This window comes from Barbatula barbatula (genome assembly GCF_947034865.1).
Source record: "Barbatula barbatula genome assembly, chromosome: 7".
Lineage (NCBI taxonomy): Eukaryota > Metazoa > Chordata > Actinopteri > Cypriniformes > Nemacheilidae > Barbatula > Barbatula barbatula.
In genome coordinates, this window is record NC_136770.1 from 9,107,572 (window position 1) to 9,131,299 (window position 23,728).

Below are 23,728 nucleotides of genomic sequence, written 5' to 3' on the forward strand. Positions count from 1 at the left end.
TTATTTATCCAGGAGATGCAGACAGGGCTGTCCACTTAGTCCAGCTCTCTTTGCATTAGCAATTAAACCTTTAGCGAAAGTCATAAGAACTTGCTCCGGTATCAAAGGCTTCAACATAGGATCTGAAACGCACAACATTTCACTGTTCGCAGATGATATCCTCCTATTTCTAACTAACCCAAAATATTCTCTTTTGCATTAACAGGAATTATTAAATACATACAGCCATTTCTCTGGGTACAAGATTAATTTAGATAAAAGCGAAATATTGCTTTTATCCAAATTTAAATATGAAACGGTCTGTGACAAGCTACCTAGGCATTCATGTCGATTGAAAAACTTGGAAAACCTATATAAGCTCAATGATCTTAAAATGCTGGAAAAAGTGGAGAATGATTTTGCCCATTGGATAGGCCTGCCTCTTCCACTATTGGGAAGGATTAATGTTATAAAGATAAACATTTTGCCTAAATTCCTATATCTGTTTCAGTCTCCTCCCATCCATATTCCACCTGTTTTTTTCCTCCCTTAATGGTTTGGTCCAACGTTTCATATGGCGGGGTAAAATGCCTAGAATAAAACTCGACAACCTGATCTTAGACTATAATGAGGGGGGTCTAAAGCTGCCAAACTTTTTGTTTTGAGGTGAGATATTAATGTCGTTTGAGCAACTTAAAGGGTAATATATTTAGACAATAAGGAGTTTTTGGGATATCTACAAATGCGAGATTTTAACAGTTAATACCCAGCTAATATTACCCTGCTTAACAAAGTTGGAGCGAACTATCTATTCGAGTCAGATGACTTCCAGAATTTATGACTCCCTTGTGAGAAACAAACCCATACCTGAATTGGACAAATCTAAAATCAGATGGGAAAGCGACTTGGGCACAAGTATAGATGAAGAATTGTGGAGTGAACTATGTAAGGATGGCGTCACAACATAATTGAATAAGAGATATAGAAAGATCCAGTTTAATTTCCTTCACCAACTCTATATTACACCCACGAAGCTACTTAAATTTAACAAGAAGTTATCACCCCTGTGTTTTCGACGTTGAGTGGGGAAAGGGACATTTCTACATACCAATTGGACCTGCCCCTTAGTTAAAATATTCTGGCAAAAAGTTTGAAATGCTATCTCTGATATTTGTGGAGTACATTTTCCGAGTACACGATCCTAAAATATGTTTACTGGGTAATTATACCAATTCTAACCTTCGGGAAACGCACAACATAAAACTCACAGAAACTTTATTAATGATTGCCAAGAAATGCATTGCAATGAAGTGGAAATCTGACACTGCTATCCCTATTAGATTACCTGAAGTAAATAATTCTATACCCTAATAATTTACTTATTGGGTAAGAAATAAGAGTAAAGTTTTTTATAAAATTTGGCAATTGTTTTTCAACAATATGTATAATTTACTGAGTACTTTTAGACATAACAGATTAAAGCTGTTATTTCTGCTTTCTAATTTTCCAAAGGCATTAAACAGATTTGCCAGCGCAACATTTGGTGAAATGACTGCATGAAAAACGTTTGAAAAATATTCTCCTACATATGGCAGGATTATTTTTCCTTTGAAATTCCAAACAATATTTGTAAATTGTTTTAATACAAAACAAGGTTCCCAGCAAAGGTTCTAACCAAAGGCTTGCCAGTTTTGCAAAAACAGTGTGGAGAATTAGCGACTTACACTTTTGTGAGAAATAGTGTTAGTTATTAGTGTTTTGTGTTTATAGTATGCCTGATGCTTTCCCCTCAGGGACAATAATTGAGCTTTGACTTTCATGTTCGATTTTTTGTAATGTTAGCTTCATCCATTAATAAAGAAAACAAAATAATTTGCCACACTGCTATTTGAAAAATTATCTCATCCAAGTAGTATGAGGCTGAATTTGCAAAAGGGGGCACAAAGAATCACTGAGCTGCCATTCAGATATCCAACAAAAGCCTTTATTTGAGGACGCTTGCCTTCAGTCTGTTAAAATATGTCGGTCATTAAAATTAAAAAAGAGAAAGAAATTGTTGGGACTTTGCTAAACGCATCGATTATTTCTGCTAACGAACCATAAAGCCGACCCTATATGGGAGAAATAGCTGTTTTGGAAGATGATGGAATGCAAAGTACTTTGCCTTGTATTGGTCAGAGCTGGTAGGGACCAGAGAATATAAATGCATGTTTTGTGTAGGAAACCCAGTCCAGGGGCCTCCTTTGTAAAATAATGACTCTGAACTGTCCTAAAAACTATCCTAAATTTGATTTTATAAGTATTTCTTCATTTTGTATGTGTGATTCCTAGAACATATCGTCGCCTTAGAATTATAAGGTTCTATCTGACATTTTGGTCAAAATTCACACATTCTTCTTCTGTGATATATTTACAATATGCCTTGTTTCCTTTTTTTAATTGTGTACATTTTGGGACTTTTTAATAGAAAACAAACAGGTTCTATCTGCGAGCCAATCAGTACTTTGAATGCACACAAGAGGAGCAATCAGGATCAGCTTTTGATTGTTGTGTGGTCCGGCTTCTCAGTGACAGTAGGAAATATATGAGGAAACAAAACAAAAGAAACCTCAGGGTTGACTGTGTTATTGATAAACTTGTCAAGGAGAGCAGCTCAAACTACAGTATTTTCCATGGCAAAAAGATTCATGGATGGATCAGATGGCAACAGAGCGAAGAATGGAAATGACAAAGAACCAGGAGATCAGTACAGTAGAAGTTTAAAGAACAGGACAGAAAACACGGAGAAGCATTTGCACCTGTACAAAGGTTACATCAGAGAAAGGTCTTAAAATCCATCAGTGCCTAAGAATGCTTTGAGCCTCGCATTGACCATTACTTCACAATAGGTAGGGCAAATCCGTCTGGAGAAGCCCAGAGGTGGGACAAGCACCACAGCCCATAGGTTATAAGAGCCCCAGACGAAGCCCAACCAGGCACAAGGTTAACAGCACTCAGTAACCCGGAGACTACCCAGCCGCAGCAAGCAGTAGAATGTAAAATTGTCTCATTAGCATGTCCTCTGCAACCGGGGTGCTGTCTATCACACGGCTATCAGGGCGAGCTGCTCTCTGGGGAACAGTGGTATGGGAGCAGAAACACAGCTGTTGTTGGACATTTCAGTCATTCTTGGAGGATTGTAAAAGGGTTTTTGATTGGGCGATATCGGGCAGCAGGGGGCCTTGGGAATTGTCAGAGCTACGCCAAGGTCATCGGTCGGTGGCTGACTACGCTATAGATTTTCACACCCTGGCTGCAGATTGCAAATGGAATAGCGAAGCGCTGTGGGACACATTCAAACATGGATTGGCCGATTGTATTCTCGATTAAATATATACCTTGGACCCACAGCCCTTGACGAATTGATTGACTGGGCAATTAAAGTGGATGCTAGGTTACAACACCGTTACCAACGAGCTCTACGGAGTCTGGTCTCCTCTTCTGGAGAGGCAGGGCATATCGTGGCGCGGTGTCCGCTAAAAGCCATGGCCCGTTGGTAGGAATGAGGTTACACCCGGTTTTAGAAGATGCTATTACGGGTGGGCCACTTTACACTTACCTGCAAAGCTTTGATTGACTCTGGAGCTGAGTGTAATTTTGTGGACCGTAGGATTGCACAATGGTTAGGAGTTCCGGTGATTCGGCTCAACACTCCTCTCTCTGTCAAAGCTCTTTGCGGTCAGTCCCTCCCACCTGTTACCCATATCACGAAGTCGGTGAGTCTTGTTAAGTCCGGCTAACACACTGAGGCTATTTCTTTTTGTAATTGACTCTCCTGAGGTTCCTGTGGTTTTGGGATCACCCCGGTTGACACACAACAACCCCAATATAAATTAGTTTTGGAGCAAATTTTTCATGCCTCGTGTTTGTTGTCTGCTTGTTTTTCAGTGTCTTGTACTGTGTTGCAGGATGAACATGTGTACCTGTCAAACATGCACAGCGAGTACCTAGACCTGAAGGGAGTGTTCAGTAAGTCTCAGGCTGCTTCTCTACCTCCTAACCATTCCTATGACTGTGTGATAGTTATTGTCAGATATGTCTCTACCTACTGTAAGGGCAGGTTATTCTCACTTTCTGCTCCGGAAAGGGAGGCCATTGAGAAATACATTTCTGTGTGTTATGCGACGTGAGACTGCAAGCAGACCGTTGGTTATGCCATTCTGTCTGCTTCCTGACCTGGGCCCCAGTGAGTCCTGTTTTAGCAATAAGACTATGTGCCATATTTCTAGACAGAAGAAAAGCTCCAGCACAGGAGGGGTTGGGACCTTCACTTTTCAACAGGTCAGGTCTGCCCTCAAAATTCTTCCAGTTATTTATAAAAATGATATCATTCTGCAGACATAATTAAGGAAGTGGGCATCAGAGGAGAGGCCCAACGGAAGGACATAATATGGGCTTACCACGTAATAAAATGGTGTTGTAATGTTAAACAATAAGGAACCGGGGCACTGAGCATAACGGTGCTAGCGGGGCTAGAATAGCCAATAGTATGGTTGCGTTGAGGTTTTGGTAATGTGTTGTAATGTTATGCCATACGAGACAGGGGGAACTAAGCATGCATAATTGGTGCCAGTGGGGCTAGAACAGCCTTAGCCAACGTGTTGCCACCTATGATTGTGTTGAGGTGTGTTGCCACTGAGCTACCAGCAAAGCAAGTGTTGTTGAGGCTACCACCACTAATCTGGATGAGCTAATTGACACAGGATGTGAGCTTCAGAGGATAGGTCCAAGGGAGAAAAGTCAAGCACTGGCCAGTGGTGTGGAAATTTGAAGCCACTGGCCGTGGTTAACAGTAACTGAAATAACCACTCGTTACAACCGAGGTATGCAGAAGAGCATCTCTGAACGCACAACACATAAAACCTTGAGGTGGATGGGCTACAGCAGCAGAAGACCACACCCGGTGCCACTTCTAACAGCTAAGAACAGGAAACTGAGGCTACAATTCGCACAGGCTCACCAAAATTAGACAATTGAAGATTGGTAAGACGTTGCCTGGTCTGATGAGTCTCGATTTCTGCTGCGACATTCGTATGTTAGGGTCAGAATTTGGCGTCAACAACATGAAAGCATGGATCCATCCTGCCTTGTATCAACGGTTCAGGCTGGTGGTGGTGTAATGGTGTGGGAGATATTTTCTTGGCACACTTTGGGCCCATTACTACCAATTAAGCATCGTGTCAACGCCACAGCCTACCTGAGTATTGTTGCTGACCATGTCCATCCCTTTATGACCACAGTATACCCATCTTCTGATGTCTACTTCCAGCAGGATAACGCCCCATGTCATAATGCGTTAATCATCTCAGACTGGTTTCTTGAACATGATAATGAGTTCACTGTACTCAAATGGCCTCCACAGTCACCAGATCTCAATCCAATAGAGCATCTTTGGGTTGTGGTGGAACGGGAGATGCGCATCATGGATGTGCAGCCGACAAATCTGCAACAACTGCGTGATGCTATCATGTCAATATGGACCAAAATCTCTGAGGAATGTTTCCAGTACCTTGTTGAATCTATGCCACGAAGGATTAAGGCAGTTCTGAAGGCAAAAGGGGACCAACCCGGTATGGTGTACCTAATAAAGTGGCCAGTGAGTGTATTTCTATAATCATATATCTCCCAAACACAAAGAATGTCCACCCAACGATCCCAGTGAAACCTCTGACCTCCTTTCCTCTATACATAGTCTTGACTGCTCCTCATGTCCTGCATAAGGCATGGGAAATGCCCTATTGGGCAATTAAACTGTGCACAAATAGTGGGATTATAACCCCTAATCCTATTAAGCGATTTTCTAAACAGAAAGGGATTTTATGAATAAGAAGGTTCTATCTCCCTTTGACACCTATAGTGTGAACGAAGCAATTTTATTTCCAAAAATATGCTGCACATGGACAAACAAAAGTGTGTCTGTCTGCTCAGACCCTGACATGTACTTTTCCATATCAAGTGTTTATAAATGTGAAAGTTCCGGTAGGCATTTGCACGCATTTAATTGTAGAGTGTGTGTTTGCAAAATTCCACCGGACCTTTTTTTATCATAAATCTTTTATAAATGAGGTCCCAAATCTCTACATGCCCCATCAGATTGCTTCATGTCTCTGGTCTACTTTTGCTCATGACGTCTTGGGCACAAAAAAGCCACCATTCTCTCTCTCACACAACGTTGCTTTTGCTGCTGTTTCTTATCATTATACTGCGGTTGGATCATACGTTAGTAGTTTAATTTAAATGAATGTCGTATAAGGAAAAAATTATATTTAGGTTTTGAGGAAAATGCCTTCAGGATTTCAAAATGTAAATTGTCACTAGGCAATTAAAAGCAGAGTGGCCACAGCTTCGACTTTCTACTTTGTCTTTGTTTGATGTTTCAATAACACATTTGAAAATGAGGGACCATGACAACGTTTAACAGTTCAAAAAGGGGAAAGTTAAATTAGTTGATGTAATTTGGATTCAAATGTGTTGCTTTTTACCTTTTTTACCTCTCTCTGACGCATTACAAAGTGACCTCATACATATTGTAAAATCAGTGTGGCTATCTCCTGTGGTGAGATGCAGAAGTCCCATATTTCAATCTCTGTGGAGATTTGAGCAGGGACCTCTGATCTATAGGAAATGTTATGGCATGAGCAGCAAGAATAATTTATTTTAGTCTTTGAACTTGCTGTTCCAAAGATGTGTTTTTACTCTCAGGTGACACATATTGAGGAATACACTCATTTAAATCACATAGATTAGGACACTGTGATCAGAAACCTTTTTATTCTTCATGCAGATCTTTGTGTTGTGTCATGGCCTGCTTCAGCTCACACAGCTTATGTATAGCTCTTACATAAAGAGCACCATCACCACAATTGAGAGACGCTTTGGCCTGGATAGCCTCTCCTCAGGAACCATCTCGTCCCTCCACGAGGTATTAAAACCCCTCATGAATCCCAGCCATATTCAATATGTCTTATGTTTTCCCAAAGCCCTATCAGTAAGGCTCAAGTACCATTTCATAAGCATTAAACCAGAAAATGCATTTCTTTTAACTGATGTTAAGATTTTTTATCTACAGACATTATTTTGTTTAATCTGAGTTTAATCTGTTTCAAAAAACAAAGATTGTCAAAAACATCCTTTAAAGCACCCCTTTAAAACAATTCTTGGCTTTTTCTTGTTTTGCTCATTACAGGTAGGGAACACAGTGCTTATAGTATTTGTCAGTTACATGGGTAGTCGGGTGCATCGACCTCGTTTCATTGGACTGGGTGGCCTGCTGATGTCCATTAGTGCTATGATTCTAGCGCTACCTCACTTCCTGTTGGAGCCCTATACTTTTGACTCTGTCCTGCATGGTAAGAATTTATTTATTCATGCAGTGAGCTGAGATTATGTTTGTAAACTAAGTTTGTGTGGCAGTCGTGTATCGGCAGAATCCCAGGGGATTGCAGATACCTATGTAAAATGTATAGGATAATACAATGTAAGTCGCCTTGGATAAAAGCGTCTGCCAAATGCCTAAATGTTAATGTCAATTGCTTATTTATTAAGATGAACATACAACAAAATTCAACAAATTGTTTATTAAGTACAATTATTATACAATTAAATAACAATATAAAAATATATTGACATTAATTAAACAAAATATAAGTAGTTATATTATTAGACACTAGCCAAGCATAAATCGGAAGTCAGGCGCAAGCGTCCATTGATACTGTCTACATAATTAATTTCCACAGAATGTATTAATATATTTGATAAATCTGAACACAGTTGTCAGTAGAGTGCTCCTGAATGTGGTTATGTTTACATAGAGTGTGTCACTCAGCTCTCTTGTTCAGTAGTCAGTGCACTGATCATGGTAGCCATTTTAAGTCCTGTGCCATTCACAAAATTCTTCCAGTGCTGAAACTTTTTTTCTCCAAAAAAATCCCGCATTGCACCGCAACAACCAGGGAGCATTGATGCTTCCTATGTTCCTTTACAGAAAGTTATGTGATCATTTTTGTACCCATCATACTGAAATCGCCAACTCAACAAACCTAATAAAATGCGATTTAACTTTTGAAAAGACATAAATAAACATATATAGACAGACAAGGGAACACAATCAATTTAACAGTTGAATTTAATAATCTAACACATGTGCATGGATAGGTAACAGAATAACTAAAGACCTGGTTTCACAGACACAGCATATCTTAAACCACGACTATGCCTTAGTTAAATTAAGATATTTATGTCGCCTTTATAAAAATACCTGACTACATTACTGGTGTGCATCTTGAAACAAAACAATGGCACTGATATATTTTGAGATATTTCTGGGCAAGTTATATTGTGTTAAGACAGGTCACACATTTATTTTAGTCTGGGACTAGCCGTAAGCCTTGTCTGTGAAACTCGGCCAAAGTGTTTCTCATATGTAAGTCAACCAGCTGTAAAGTATCACAAAGCATGAAAGCAGTCACATCACCGGAAAGTCATCAGTGACCTAATGTAAAGGGAGCCAGGATGCTCACGAGTTCCCAAACCAGAGTACACCATATTGGTTACACAACCTGTGCTGTGTGAAAAAACATTCAAGCTGAACAAGACATATCTGAGACTAATTTGAGACTCCCTTAGTAAATATCTCTGTCAACCCAGAACAGGCCCAGCGCCAGGATGACAGAACTGGGCGGATTTTAAACCCATGGGGGGCTCCACTAGACCTAATTGTGACTGATTTCCTGCTCCTTTTTATTAATTAATTATTTTACTTATTATAAGACAACCTACATTATTGCCAAATTTGGCTTTCCATTTTGAATCGACTAACTATCTTAAGTCTAATTATCATGATTTCACTTCATTATCTCTTACCTAAAACAGGCGAATGGCTCTCGACGTTGTGTCGAAGCCGACAGATGGGATTCGCCCTTGAGAACCAATCATCTCTGACTGTTTTGAAAAGGCCAATGAAATTGGAGAATTAAATTTGCATGCCGGGCTCCGCCCCCGGATATCCGGGTATAAAAGGGGAGCTGGCATGCTCATTCATTCACCTTTTGTTCTTCGGAGCCTTTGCATCAAAGGAATGACAGAGCTGAATTCTTGACGTGGTGCAGCGGATTGTCCCTTCCAAGCGATCATCCCCCCTGCGTTTCAGCAATTCCAGAGGTGTTTACTAAAAGAGCTTATTTCTTAAAAGAGCAAATTTCTTCAGCGTGGCATGTCCCGCTGCTCTCGTGGTTGCAGTTCCCTCATTGAGGAGGGGGACGGACACGATGCCTGCGTCAGGTGTTTGGGGGTCCAACACGCTGAGGCAGCCTTCGTGGAGTCATCCTGCCCGCACCTCGTCTGCTCTGTGACCGCGGTGGCCACGGCCCTGCCGTCAGCGGCGGCGAGCAGCTTGGGTGGCATGGGGATTTCCGTGAGCGTAAATCCGTCAGCCGATGGCTCAGGGATCGTTCACGCCCTGTCTCGCTCGTCTGACCGTTCCCAGGGAGACGGTACCACACCGCCTTACTCCTCCGTCACGCAATCGGGCTCGATGCGTGACGACGATGAGATGTCCTTCGCAGCATCGGAGGGCGACCTTCTGGCATCCAACCCTGACGATTCCTTCGAGCCGTCTCCTCCTGTAGATAGAGTTCAGGAAAAGGGAGATGTCGAGATGTCGGCCATGCTCTATCGGGCCGCCGCGAGCATCGGGCTGCAGTGCACCGCACCGCCCACGCCCCAGCGCTCGCGGCTGGATAATTGGTACATCGGGTCCTAGCATGGCTCCAAGCCGCGCACGCCCCCTGTACCTTTTTTCCCCGAGGTGCATGAGGAGATCAGCAAGACCTAGAGCGCCCCCTTTTCGGCTCGCTCCCGTCAAGCTGACTCTGTCGCCCTCTCTTCCCTCAATGGTGGGGCAGCTAGAGGCTATGTCGAAGTCCCCCAGGCTGAACGTGCAGTCGCGGTGCACCTGTGCCCGCAGACGGCGGCCACCTGGAGGTCTCGAGGGTTTTGGCATGTGGGGTTTCGGCATCACTGGTGTCGAAGTCCTACAACGCTGCTGGACAAGCTGCCTCAGCTCTTCATGCTGCGGCCATCCTGCAGGTCCATCAGGCCAAGGCACTAAAAGAGCTCCACGAGGGTAAGACCAACCCAAAGATCATGCAGGAGTCCTCATAGAGTCCGTCCGACACCAGGATTGGTTTGTGGTTATTGACCCGAAGGACGCGTACTTCATGTCTCGATTCTCCCGTGACACAGACCGTTTCTTTGGTTTTCCCTTGAGAGTCGAGCATACCAGTACAAGCTCCTGCCCTTCAGTCTGGCCCTGTCTCCTCATGCCATTACGAAGGTCGTGGAGGCTGCACTCGCTCCCCCCCCTGGGAGAAGGGCGTGCTTATCCTCAACCATCTTGCTGACTGACCTATCTTGGCTCACTCGCGGGATCTGTTGTATATGCATAGGGACCATGTGCTCCGGCACCTCAACCGATTGGGCCTACGGGTTTTTACAAGCCGTATACCAAATTTCGTGCAAATCGGACAAACTTTGAAGGACGGGAAAAATTATGTTTTGAATTAAATTCAATATGGCAGACGGATGCTGTGTCGGTCATGTCTGACCAGGATGTTTTGAAAATCAGATAAAAAATCCTAGGTAAATGTACTTGAAGCACCATGTAATTGCTTATAACTTTTCACCACTACGTGGTGCTTATGTCAAATTAATGTGAGGGATACAAGATGTTGTACTGATGACTTGTAAAAAGTTCTGTGTCAAATCATAAAAGTATCGCGAAGATACAGCCATATGACCCTTGGAATGCTTGCTCTAAAATTAGTTGACCTTGTGTACGAGAACCGTTTGATTATGTTTTTATAACTTTTTATCAGGAGTGTCTCAAAATGCCATGTACCAAGTTTTGAAAAAGTATGTAATAATCTAATATGGTGGACAGGAAAAATTGTGAAATATGATACATTTGTTATAAACGTACTCAGCTTGCTCCATCAAATTAACAGAAATCTGTTAATGTAAATCGAATGACACGTTGAATTTTTCATATTTTTTTATACATTTTCGTTAGATAAAAGAAAAACTTAACAGGCTGAATGTGGCCTTGATGAAACACGCCAAGATTTGTAGCGATACACCATTGTGTCATATATTGCATTTAACATATTCATACCCACTTTTTGCGCCACTGCCCTCAGACAACCAGCCATTTAGATATGATAATCTGCTATGTATCTCATCACCACGATAAGCGGGGAGGGGGCCAGAGAATATTTCAGTGTCTGACATCGTGCTTGCGAGCTCACAAACCCTTTAATATTATCTTTTGCGATCTCCTATTGAAGCAGTCGAACATCATTTGTGCCGACGTGAATAACAATCTTACTAAATTTACGATTAGCCTTAGCCAGCACATTTAAATTTGACCCTATGTCAGGCGCTCTGGCTCCTGGTAAACATTTGACTATGGTGGCTGGTGCCTCTATGTTAACGTTCCGAACAATAGAATCACCTATAACTAGGGCACTTTCAGCAGGTTTCTCAGTCGGTGCGTCACTGAGCGGGGCAAACCGTCGGAACGGTTGAGTGGTGTTTTGACCTGCGACTACACCGCTTCCCAGCTGCGGGGGTTGTTCAACCGGAACAGAACTGTGCGCCCTAATATTGCTCGCATCCAAAGTGTTTTCTAAGCTCCTTACATTCTTACTATCCTCAGATAAAGATTGGATGCGAGACTCTAATTCTGAGATCTTCTCTGTCAGCCTAGCTATTTCCCTGCATTTAGAGAAGTCTGAGCTAAACATTTGACATGAGGTGCAAGTGACAATAATAAGAGAAGAAGCCATAACTCACCGGGTTTGAAGAGTAATTCCAATTTACCAAGGCTGCTCGGTGGTTCTTAGTATACACGCTTAAGAGAGAAACCGTTAGCACACAAGAAAACTAGAAGGCAAGATGATATTTAGCAGTGTAAACAGAAAGCCCGCTAGCACGCTTGTGCTATGCTAACGGTGCTGAGTGTTTTGGTTTAAGATCTTCAAGTAAATAACCAGGAGATGGTTATTGAGATATCAGGATAAGTTTAGCAACAGCAGTGATAAGTCACAATATATGCTATGAATAAAATACACTAATATGAAAGAAAGTACAAGTGCAAGTGACTTCCTGTTTGATGTTCTGCACTTCCGTTTTCTATATGTTTCTATGTTAGAGGAAATTTCTATTAACGTTATTGACTTTATTTATATTGCATAGTACATTAATTTTAACAAATAAAGCACACATCAAGGGCCAAGTGACATTATAATAATTAATTATAATATAAAATGAAGTTTAAGTTTAATATGTTAAGTTCAATATTTAATATCTTATTGCTCCCTGAATCTTTTCGATAAAAGCGTCTGCTAAATGACTAAATGTAAATGTATTATTACAGGTGCGCTGTAGTCGAACATACATATTCACATTGGATGACTCAGGAAATACACACAATTTAAAATTATTTTGTATTTAATGTATGTATTTAAGTGTATGTGTGCTAAAAAGGCATTGATTTCTGTTTATTTTGTGTAATTTGCAAGATCTTTTGTTATCACTATTTTTGGGGACTTGTATTTTGACACTCTCCATTGTTTTGGCGCTCCTCTTCAGTTAGCGCTATCAGCGCTTGGGAGAGGTAAGCGGTTTATGAGCTCTCTTTAAAAGTGATAAAATTCACCTGATATGGGGAAAATATTTGTAACAAAGTTCCATAAAAGGAAGGAAGGAGGCGGCAACCGGCGAACATTTAACAAACTTTAATTAAATAAACAAACACGGAAGTAAAAGACCAGGGGCCTGTACCATGAATGTAGCTGAACAAACTCAGGGTAATTGGATTTTTTTTTGTGTTGACAAAACCAAAACAACGTGATCAAGCTTTGTTGGTACCATGAAGCAGCTCATGGAGTTTCTTGGTCAACTCAAGCTTTGATCCTAAAGCTAAGATTAGTTGCGCATGCACATGAACGAGTGACGTCAGCATGGCAAAACCAATCGCATTATAAATGGATAAAGCGATTTCCACAATATGAACACAAAAATAAATTTCAGCCATGGAGTGATATGTTTCTGCTGTCTACGCAAGAGAGAAGTGTTTCAGAAACACTGCTGATTGCGTTAATGCGCAAGTTAAACGACTATATAGTACACATATTTACTGTAGTGCTGTAGGGCAAACAGGATCCGCGGGGTCCTCGGTGGAACTACAAGGGGTCCGTGTCCTTGCGGGCAACTTTTTTTATGTAAGGCATGGGTACAGAAATATTAGAACAAATGTTCATTGAAGCTCCCGCATATTGCAATTTTAACCTGCGTGCGGACAATAAACATCCATTCAGGCAGCAGAAGCAAGAAAGTGAACCTTACATCTGCTTCATCATTTCCCTTCCAAGTACACATGAGAGGAGTTGCGTGCAAATAAAGTTCATTGTCATATATTTCTGAACTTCTGTACAAATTTGTTAAAGCTGTAAACGGCTAATTTGACAGGCAAATGACACCACACCGCTTCTGCATTGTAAACTCTGGCATCTTACGTGTTTAAAATCAATGAAACATGCACCGTGTACTGATGGTGCATGTCAAACAAGTTGCCCCAAAAACAACGCGGACTGGTTGCATATTGGTCTCCTTTTAGTCTGATATGATGCTCTGCAGAAAAAAAACGAGTTTATTTTTTTGCAGAAAGACAACGGAGCTCAGAATTATAAAATAGCGGTGTGTTCTGCAACACAGAGAAGCGGAAGAAAATATAAGAATTACACTTAATAAAACGGCCTGCTTTTACAACAGAATGCATAAGCCGCTACCTTTAATAGACTAGTCTTTGCGCCATTAACCAGGGTCAGTCATTTCATTGAAGCCTTAATATAAACTACGGTTCAGGACAAGGAAATTTTCCAGCACAGTAAAATAAAAAAAGTTTGATACTGCAACTCCCTTAAAATAATAAAACCGTCTTTATCAATAATCAAAATAATACACAGAAAAGTATGTATGTGCCACAATAACATGCATAACAGTGCTAATGTAGATTAAAAAAAGGATTTAAATAGCGATAAAAGATATGTGATGTTACCTGTCAATGTATGGGTTTGTCTGTGTCTTACTGTAGCTGTTTAGTTTAGTTTAGTTTAGTTTAGTGGACAAAGAAAAATGTCCTAATACAGTGAAACTGAAAGTGTTCCTAGATGTTCTGCACCACAGACAAGAATGTAAAAAATGCAATGCAAATACATGTGATACAATAAAAGTGGAATATAAGTAAGTAAATTGAATTTCATGTGAGTGTAAGGGAAAGCCAGCAAATCTGTAAAATCAGATTTTACCTATATAGTAAACAATATTAGATTTTATATTTGTAATATATATTTATATATTTTTATATTAGTATTTTTATTTTATTAAACAGTATAAAAAATAACTAGCCAATCTAACACGCACTGTGAGTCAGTTACGTCACCTATATGTTGCTTTGCTCACTGGGGCCCAGGTCAGGGAGCAGACTGAATGGCTTAACCAACGGTCTGCTTGCCGTCTCACGTTGCAGAACACACATAATACACAACATGCGATAATACTTTCTCACAAACATCATAAAATAGAGACTGTGTCTGTCCCCCGGATTAGTAAACATAAAATAAAGCGTAAACCTCTCAAAGGTAATTTAGTTAACGTTAAACTAACTAAACATGAACATAATACAGATAATCAACTGTTACGACTCGGATTGCTAAATATAAGATCTCTCTCTAATAAAGCACTTTTTGTTAATGATATGATAACAGATCGTAAAATAGACATGCTCTGTCTGACAGAAACATGGCTAAAGCCAGATGATTATATTGCGTTAAATGAGTCTGTCCCCCAAGATTACTATTATACACACGATACCTAATACTAAGGACAAAACATCTTTAAAATTCACTTTGGCTATTGTATATAGGCCTCCAGAGCACCACACAGATTTTATTAAAGAATTTGGTGGGTTCTTATCAGAACTAGTACTGTCTGCAGACAGAGTCCTTGTTGCTGGGGACTTTAACATTCATGTAGATAATGATACAGATGCTTTAGGAATGGCTTTTAAAGACACTCTTAACTCCATGGGCGTTAGTCAACATGTGTCAGGACCTACTCACCTTCGTAATCATACTTTAGATTTAATTTTGTCTTACGGTATAAACGTGGTCGATGTTCATCCCAGATCATTATCTGGTATCATGCTTGCTTCAATACCCAATGGTGGCAAATCAAACTCCAAGTTACAAATATTGTAGAACAATAACTTCGACTACAAAAGGTGCGTTTCTTGATAATTTGCCTGAATTGTCTCAAATCTCTAGCATGAGTAATAACGTTGAAGATCTTGACTTTACCATTGAAAATATTAATGCCACCTTCTCGGAAACGCTAGACATAGTTGCTCCTCTGCACTTAAAGAAGATTAAAAATGACAGACCGACACTGTGGAAAAATGAACACACTCAGGCTCTAAAGAAAGCGGCACGAAAAATGGAGCGCAACTTTAAGAAGACTAAATTAGAGGTATTTCGTACTGCCTGGAAGGATAGTATTAAAAAATACAGGAAAGCCCTAAAAACGTCTCGATCCGCCTACATTTCATCATTAATAGAAGAAAACCAAAATAACCCGAGGTTTTTATTTGATACAGTGGCTAAATTAACCAAAAATAAATCGTCAGCGACTTCTGATGCTGTATACCAGCATAGCAGTGATGATTTTATGAACTATTTCACAAATAAAATCCAAGATATTCGAGAGAAAATTATAACTATGCAACCAGATGCTAAACCCGCTGAACATATGACTAACTACAGCACCCCTAAAGAGAAATTATGTTTATTTTCTACTATAGATCACGATGAACTATCGAAAATCATTAGATCATCTAAATCAACTGCATGCATGCTAGACCCTATACCTACAAATCTTCTGAAAGAGATGCTCCCAGAAATTATAGATCCTCTACTTAGCATTATTAACTCATCTCTGACATTAGGACATATGCCTAAAGCATATAAGGTGGCTGTTATAAGGCCCCTTGTCAAAAAACCCCATCTGGACCCTGGAGAACTAGTTAACTATAGACCTATTTCGAATCTACCTTTCTTATCTAAAGTTCTGGAAAAAGTAGTCTCAACTCAAATATGTTCCTTCCTCCAAAGGAATGAGATTAATGAAGATTTCCAGTCTGGATTTAGAGCACATCACAGTACAGAGACTGCTCTGATTAGAGTTACAAATGATCTGCTTATGGCGTCTGACCGAGGTTGTATCTCCTTATTGGTGCTGCTAGATCTTAGTGCTGCATTCGACACCATTGACCACAGCATGCTCCTACATAGACTTGAAAATGATGTCGGTATTAAGGAAATAGCTTTGAAATGGCTTAGATCTTATTTATGCGACCGTTTCCAATATGTAAAAATAAACAATGAGGTATCACGCAAATCGCAAGTCCAGTACGGTGTACCACAGGGCTCAGTACTATGGCCTATGCTCTTCGCATTATACATGTTACCCCTAGGAGATATAATAAAGCGACACGGAATAAGCTTTCACTGCTATGCTGATGATACGCAACTTTATATTTCCTCGAAGCCTCACGAAACACAGCAATTCCATCGAATAGTGGAATGGATAGTCGATATAAAAAAGTGGATGAGTAGCAATTTTTTATTACTGAACTCGGACAAAACTGAAGTGCTACTTATCGGACCGAAAACCGCCCTACGTAACAACCAAGAATACTGCTTAACTATTGATGGATGTTCCATAAAACCCTCATCTTCAGCTAAGAATCTTGGCTTTATATTCGATAGTACTCTGTCATTTGAGAACCAGGTCGCCAACACCTGTAAGATTGCGTTTTTCCATCTTAAAAATATATCTTAATTACGTCATATGCTGTCATCATCAGATGCGGAGAAGCTTATACATGCCTTTATGACATCAAGACTAGATTACTGTAATGCACTATTAGGTGGTTGCCCTGCAGGCCTATTACAAAAACTCCAACTGGTCCAAAATGCGGCAGCTCGAGTTCTTACACGTACAAAAAAGTATGAGCATATTAGCCCGGTTCTGTCAACCTTGCACTGGTTACCTATAAAGCATCACATAAATTTTAAAATCTTGCTTATTACCTATAAAGCCTTGCATGGTTTAGCTCCTCACTACTTGAGAGAACTTCTTACGTATTATAGTCCATCACGTGCACTATGCTCTCAGGCGTCAGGTCAGTTGGTAATACCTAGAATTTCAAAATCAAGTGCAGGCGGCAGATCTAAAGTGCAGTTCCTAAACTTTGGAACAGTCTTCCCTGCACTGTCCGGGAGGCGGACACACTCTGTCAGTTTAAATCTAGACTAAAGACGCATCTTTTTAATCTTGCATACACTACATTATCATAATATATGTATTTCAAAGATCTAGGCTGCACTAGTTAGATCAACCGGAACCAGGGACACTTCCAATAACAACTGATGCATTTGTTTCATCAAAGAGTGCAGAACAGTACTCTACTCTCAGCCAGTCTTGTCTCATTGTTCCAAGGTTACAAGAGCGGAGCGGGCAGGGCGCAATCCATTCCTAGACCTGACAAATGCTGGACGAAGGAAGTGACGTCCCTACAAAACTTCAGCCACTATTAGATTATTAATGATAATTTTAAATCTAACTTTTTTATTTTGCCTTGTTGTGCACGCACTGTTGAGCTTGTGCAGAGGCTGCAGTTTTTGCCAGAGGGGAACTGGAATCCCCTGGTTAGGCCTGGTTTCCCTCCGAGGTTTTTTTCTCCTCCAATGGAGTTTTGGGTTCCTCGCCACCGTTTGCATACTGTTTTGCCTAGCCGGGGGGGCAGCTAGAATTTGGTAGTCTTATTTAATTAACACTGCATATAGGAATTTATTGTGTGTCTGATATTTGACCTGTGTTTTGAATTCCATAACCTTTTATGTTTTACTTAGTCATTTTTTCTTGTACAGCTGCTTTGTAACAATGAAAATTGTAAAAAGCGCTATATAAATAAAGCTGACTTGACTTGACTTGACAGCTGATTGGTCAAACTTCAGTCTGAGATCTCGAATCCAGAACATAGCCTGCCCCGGAGGTTAGCCGTGCAGCGTAAGATACCATGGCGACGAACACCGAATAAAGCCGAGCTACTTTCATGGTACCTAGAACCCAGGGTTGGTACAAACTAAACTGAAACATAGCTGCCTAGCCACCTAAACCAGCTTCATGGTACAGGCCCCAGCAGCCACCTCACGGTAAACTGCAGGCCACAAAACCATAAACACAAACTTAAAATATGTCCGGGCCCGGTCCTCTCTCGTCAATAGTCCTGCTACTCGTCCTCTTAAGCTCCCGATCTCCTCTGTGAGATATGCGTTCCAGTGTGTGCTCAGTTGATTCCAATTATCACTAGGATAAATAAACCTTAATATAATTTATATTGTAATATGGGATATTTGCATGTGTCAATATGAACATGGCATTCAGTCAAAAGGGAGATGAAATCGATCGATACGAGACATTAACTGGGTTAGGCCTTGGAAGGGGACAGTTTCTTAGTGAAACTTTCTACTCCTAATTTAAAAGCAAATAATGCACACCTTTGTTATGTTCTACACGGGTAGTTGACCATGGTTTCAGCCCTGCAGCTGACACTTAGCCATTAGCTATCCCAGACATAAATTATCCAAATTGGCAGGGTTTAATAGCGCAGATTGCCCAACAAGTAAGAAAAACCATATTAACATATCATAAAGATGATGGGAACACAAGTGTACAGAGGCAAGGGTTGGGTACCAGTCAACTGTCAGACATTCCCCCATGCAGTCTGAAGCACTGAATTTTAGTAGCTTATTGTTCTATCTGGACTACTTGCTAATTTTTCCTCCTAATGAACAGGAAGCGATAGAAAGATTGGAAGTTGTTTTCAGCCGCCTGAGGCAGTACAATCTCAAGTTGAGCCCCATGAAATGTCCCTACTTCTGGCCTCTGTTAAGTTTCTGGGCCACATTATAGAGTCTCTGTGGAATCTTTCCAAAAATGAAGTGATCTCAAGATTGTCCAAGTGGATCCAATTCATGGAATACGATGGATGTATTTCTTATGATTTTCTACTACCAACTTTTTATCCCAGGCTGTTTATCTATAGCAAAACCGCTGTTTGCCTTAAAAGCTGGGCAGAGGAAGAAGAGAGATGCTAAGGGAGATGCCAAAGTGGGAACTTACAGAAAGCTCCAGCCCACAGATTGGACACTGGAGTGTGATAAGGCTCTAAGCAGTCTCAATGAGAGCTTGTTACACAGTGTGGTATTAGCACACCCCGATTTCACTCATCCATTGATATTGGCCGTTGACGCATCCCTTGATGGATTGGGAGCTGAACTGTCCCAGGCCCAGGCAAGCAAGACTCTAAGCAGCTCACAGAGGAACTATCCAGTTCACAAGCTCAAGTTTTTGGCACTCAAGTGGAGTGTGTGCAAAAGCTCAGCCACTGGTTGAAGGGTCATTCATTCACCATATGGACTGACAACAATCCGCCCCCTTATGTCATGACCAAGGCCATACTCGATGCTTGTAAACAGTGTTGAGTATTCCAGCTCCCAGCTTACACTTTTGAGCTGAGGCCCATATCAGGAAGGAATAATCTAGTTGCTCACGCCTTGAACAGAGATCCCTTCTTTACGACTGTAAGCAACTGGCTGATGACTGAACGCTACCATGATTTGTTGGCTGAAGCTGAAGGAGTCAACGGAGATGGAGTTCTAAACGTCTTCCGTCAAGGTGCTCTGAACCTCCCGTCTCATTCTGCCATACTTTCAGACAGACCTTAAGTTTAAGCTTGTTTAAGCCTGCATTTACAATGGGAAGAAACATCCCAGACAAGAGCTGTGCAACAAGTCCAGTCCTTTCAAGATCTTGTTCCAGCTGGCTTTGATGTTCTCCCTGTAATCACTGCAAGTGAAATTGAGGAAAGTCAAGAGGCTGATCCAAGCATTTCGAAAGTGCTTTACTCTGTGAACCTAAAGCGCATACCTTCAATGCGAGAGAAAGCCAAAATGAGTTTCAAAGCCCTAGCTCTTTGCAAACAATGGGACAAGCTCAAGATCCAAGAAGAGATACTGTATAGAGTCACGCGAGACCCCTTCAGCAAGCAGAAAAGGCATCAGTTGGTCTTACCTTCCAGCCTTAAGGAACAGTTCCTTAATGGAGCAAACAATCTTGCAGGTCATCAGGGGCAAGCATGGACAGTTCATCTGACCCGTCAACGTTTTGTCTGGCCAGGAATGGGACGGGATGTGTGCGAGTACATCAGACAATGTCATAGATACATCTGCCCTGGCTCTGCTTGAAAGCATCAAGACTTCCATGCCCATGGAGTTAGTCCATCTAGATTTCTGGACTGCTAAAGATGTGAAGAAGCGCTCTATAGATGTGCTCGTCATAACTGACCATTTCACAAATATGGCCCACGCGTTTCCCTGTACAAATCAGACAGCAAAACAAATTGATAAGATGTTGTGGGATCGTGTGTTCTGTGTTTATGGCTTTCCAAGTCCTATTCACAATGATCAAGGAGCCGATTTTGCACTCTCTTAGATGAATTGTTAAGACTGTCAGGTGTCGCCTAGTCTCACACTGCTTACCAACCTATGGGTAACGGAGGCACGGAGAAATTTAACCGAACCTTAGGAAACATGCTCTATGCATTGCCCCTGAAAGAGAAACACAAGTGGCCAGAACAAATATAGACCATGACATTCATGTACAACGCAACAATTCATGAGACAACAGGTTATGCCCCATTTCAGCTCATTTTTGGTCATGTGCCAAGACTCCTGGTTGACATCATGTTCAGACAGGTGTTTTATGATCCTATAGTTGTCAATCACAGTACTTACCTCAAGTCGTTGATGTCCTATCTTCACGAAGCAGCAGAGATTGCACAGAAGCATTCTGAAAAAGAGCAAAGCAGACAGGCCAAATGTAACAACAGAAAGGTCAAGGGAACTTGTCTCAATATTTTTGGATTGGATTAAATTTATTGTCATTACACACATACAAGTACAGTGCAACGAAATGTATTTTTAGAAGAAGATAAAGCATAACATGGGGAAGGTGAGGAGAAAAACATGTACACAATACACCAAAGACAAGACTTGCAACAGGGATAAGTAATCCAGTTCCGACAAGCAGCCATCTGATCCTGCTGCCATGGTGGCGCCGTATACAGACCCGATTGTCAGGCTGGCGGGTCAAAGCGACGGAGGTGATGGATCTGGGGATGGGAGACCGCCCTCGAGTGCGGCCTATGTTTGTGTGTGTGTGATAGTCTGTGCAGGTGTTTCAGCAGAATGGGGGAGGGACGCAAGAGCGTCTCTCCGTACTGCTCCACTCAGGGTTGAATAAGTAATCCAGTTCCGACAAGCAGCCATCTGATCCTGCTGCCATGGTGGCGCCGTATACAGACCCGATTGTCAGGCTGGCGGGTCAAAGCGACGGAGGTGATGGATCTGGGGATGGGAGACCGCCCTCGAGTGCGGCCTATGTTTGTGTGTGTGTGATAGTCTGTGCAGGTGTTTCAGCAGAATGGGGGAGGGACGCAAGAGCGTCTCTCCGTACTGCTCCACTCAGGGTTGCCTTGGCCAAGGCTGATACGGGGGAGTCGAAAAAGATAAGATTGATTGTTTAGTCTTGGGGCGAGCAACCGCATTCCATTTCCACGGCTACTCTCTTTGTCCATTTTATCCATTTGGCCTCCAACAACAGTAATTTTCCTTTGCAAAGTCGCGAGCTTCTCCGTGATAGAATCCATACTGTGGTTATTACTCTCATTTCCAGAGCCCACCGCTCTTCCCACAACTTCCATCATAACGGGCAGCTTTGTGAGACTTTTGAGAGCTGTTACAGTTTTCTTAATTTCTCGATAACTAAGGGCACAGCCTAATCCAATCAGCATAATAACTGTTATCATGGTTCCGAATAGGTAGATATCTTCAATGTCCTCCACGGAAAGAGGAGCCAGACTCACGATCCGCCATCTCTCCCAGGCGTCCATCGTGTAGCCAGCTGCGAACGTTCCGTCAGGGCAGACAGGTTCCCCCGAACCCAAGCTTCTCGTCGAGAAGATCGTGTCAATAGCGTTGAGAGACCAGTTGATCAGATCCATAATTTCATTCTCGAGACACGAGACCAGCAGGAAAAAAAGGGGAGGACGGAAGCTGTGGGCTGGTGGTTAGAGTTTTGGGCTTGTGATCAGAAGGTTGCCGGTTCTAATCTCAGTGTCAGCAGGTCATGACTTAAGTGCCCTTGAGCAAGGCACCTTACCCCTGATTGCTCTGCAGTAATGTCACACTGTAAAAAACTACTTGTAAGTAGCTTTGGATAAAAGCGTCTGCCAAATGAATAAATGTAAATACTCAATAAACAGACTTAAATAATCATAGATGGTTTTCACTTTTAGCTAATCTTTTGTAAAATAATAAATAAATGATTTATACATCAAGATGATGAAATCGAGATGGAACTACTTTTTGCCCAAAGATGAAAGAGGCATGTTATCTGTTCAAAGAGGGAGCCATCAGAAACCATATCTCAAATATGTCAGGTCTGTCCAAAAAATATAAATAAGTTCAGACAAGACACAAGCCTATGAAAACCCAGTTAAATGTTTTGTGTTTTTACTGTTCTCTACATCTTACTGTAAAAAATGTTTAGTTTTTAACTGTTCTCTACATCTTACTGTAAAAACATCCAGTGAAGAAATTACATTAATTTAAAAAATATATTTTTTTGTATCTTCAAATACAACTTTTCAACTCTAAGTTAAAAAGATTGTTTAAAATAAGCAAGGTTTTTTATTAAAAACATAATGTGAGCTAAAAGTGAACAGGGGTATGCTTAAATTTGTTCACTAAATTTGATGACATTTCCCAAGGTGGAGAATTTAAAAGCTTACCATATGCAATTGTCAAAAATTCCACTTTAAATCCAAAATTACTGATTTATTCTTGGGTAAGTGCTGCACTCTAAACATATCTTTTTGAAAAAGTGAAACCCAAAGGGCAATGGATGCCAACATATCATGTACTTTACAGTGCCAGATACGCTGGTTCTGAATTTCTTAGGGAAGCACACTGCTGTAGCCTAAGTCACTGGCCGAACTGGCCTTGTCTATAATTTGTCCCCGTTTATAAAATTCCAAAACCAAGAATTTTTTTTGTAAGAGCAAAGACCATTCATGGTAAATGCAGCAAAAAATCTGATATTTATGAAAGCTGTTACTTGAAAATGAGACAGCTTTAGTGCACTGGTAATGGTTAGGTGAAGTTCTCAGGCTGGTATGTCTGTTTTTTTATTTAGCAGCAAGCAGACAGGACATGTGCTACTTGCAAACTAATGCAACGGCAGCCGAAGCTTGTGGTCAGGAAGATTCACAGAAGCTTGCAGACGCTAGTACATTTTGGGGGTTAATGGCTTTAGCCCAACTGCTGTTTGGAATCGGCTCTGTTCCAATCCAACCTTTTGGAATATCTTACATAGATGACTTTGCTGGGCCTGGGAATTCTCCTCTTTATATTGGTAAGTCCAACTTTTTGAATATTTTTAAAATACCAATGGAATGAATGGAAAATTA

At 41.2% G+C, this 23,728-nt stretch overlaps 1 protein-coding gene across 2 annotated transcripts in view; it reads left to right on the plus strand.

Moving 5' to 3' along the window:
- The window catches only part of slco2a1 (solute carrier organic anion transporter family, member 2A1), a 75,534-nt gene that overhangs the window by 22,500 nt on the left and 29,306 nt on the right, over nucleotides 1-23,728 (plus strand). The window contains exons 2-4 of one of the 2 annotated variants that reach the window (XM_079460311.1): nucleotides 6,803-6,940; nucleotides 7,205-7,367; nucleotides 23,455-23,673. In XM_079460311.1, the coding sequence (XP_079316437.1) occupies nucleotides 6,803-6,940; nucleotides 7,205-7,367; nucleotides 23,455-23,673 (520 nt within the window). The remainder of the gene's footprint in view (nucleotides 1-6,802; nucleotides 6,941-7,204; nucleotides 7,368-23,454; nucleotides 23,674-23,728) is intronic. The other variant, XM_079460312.1, reaches the window with a different exon arrangement.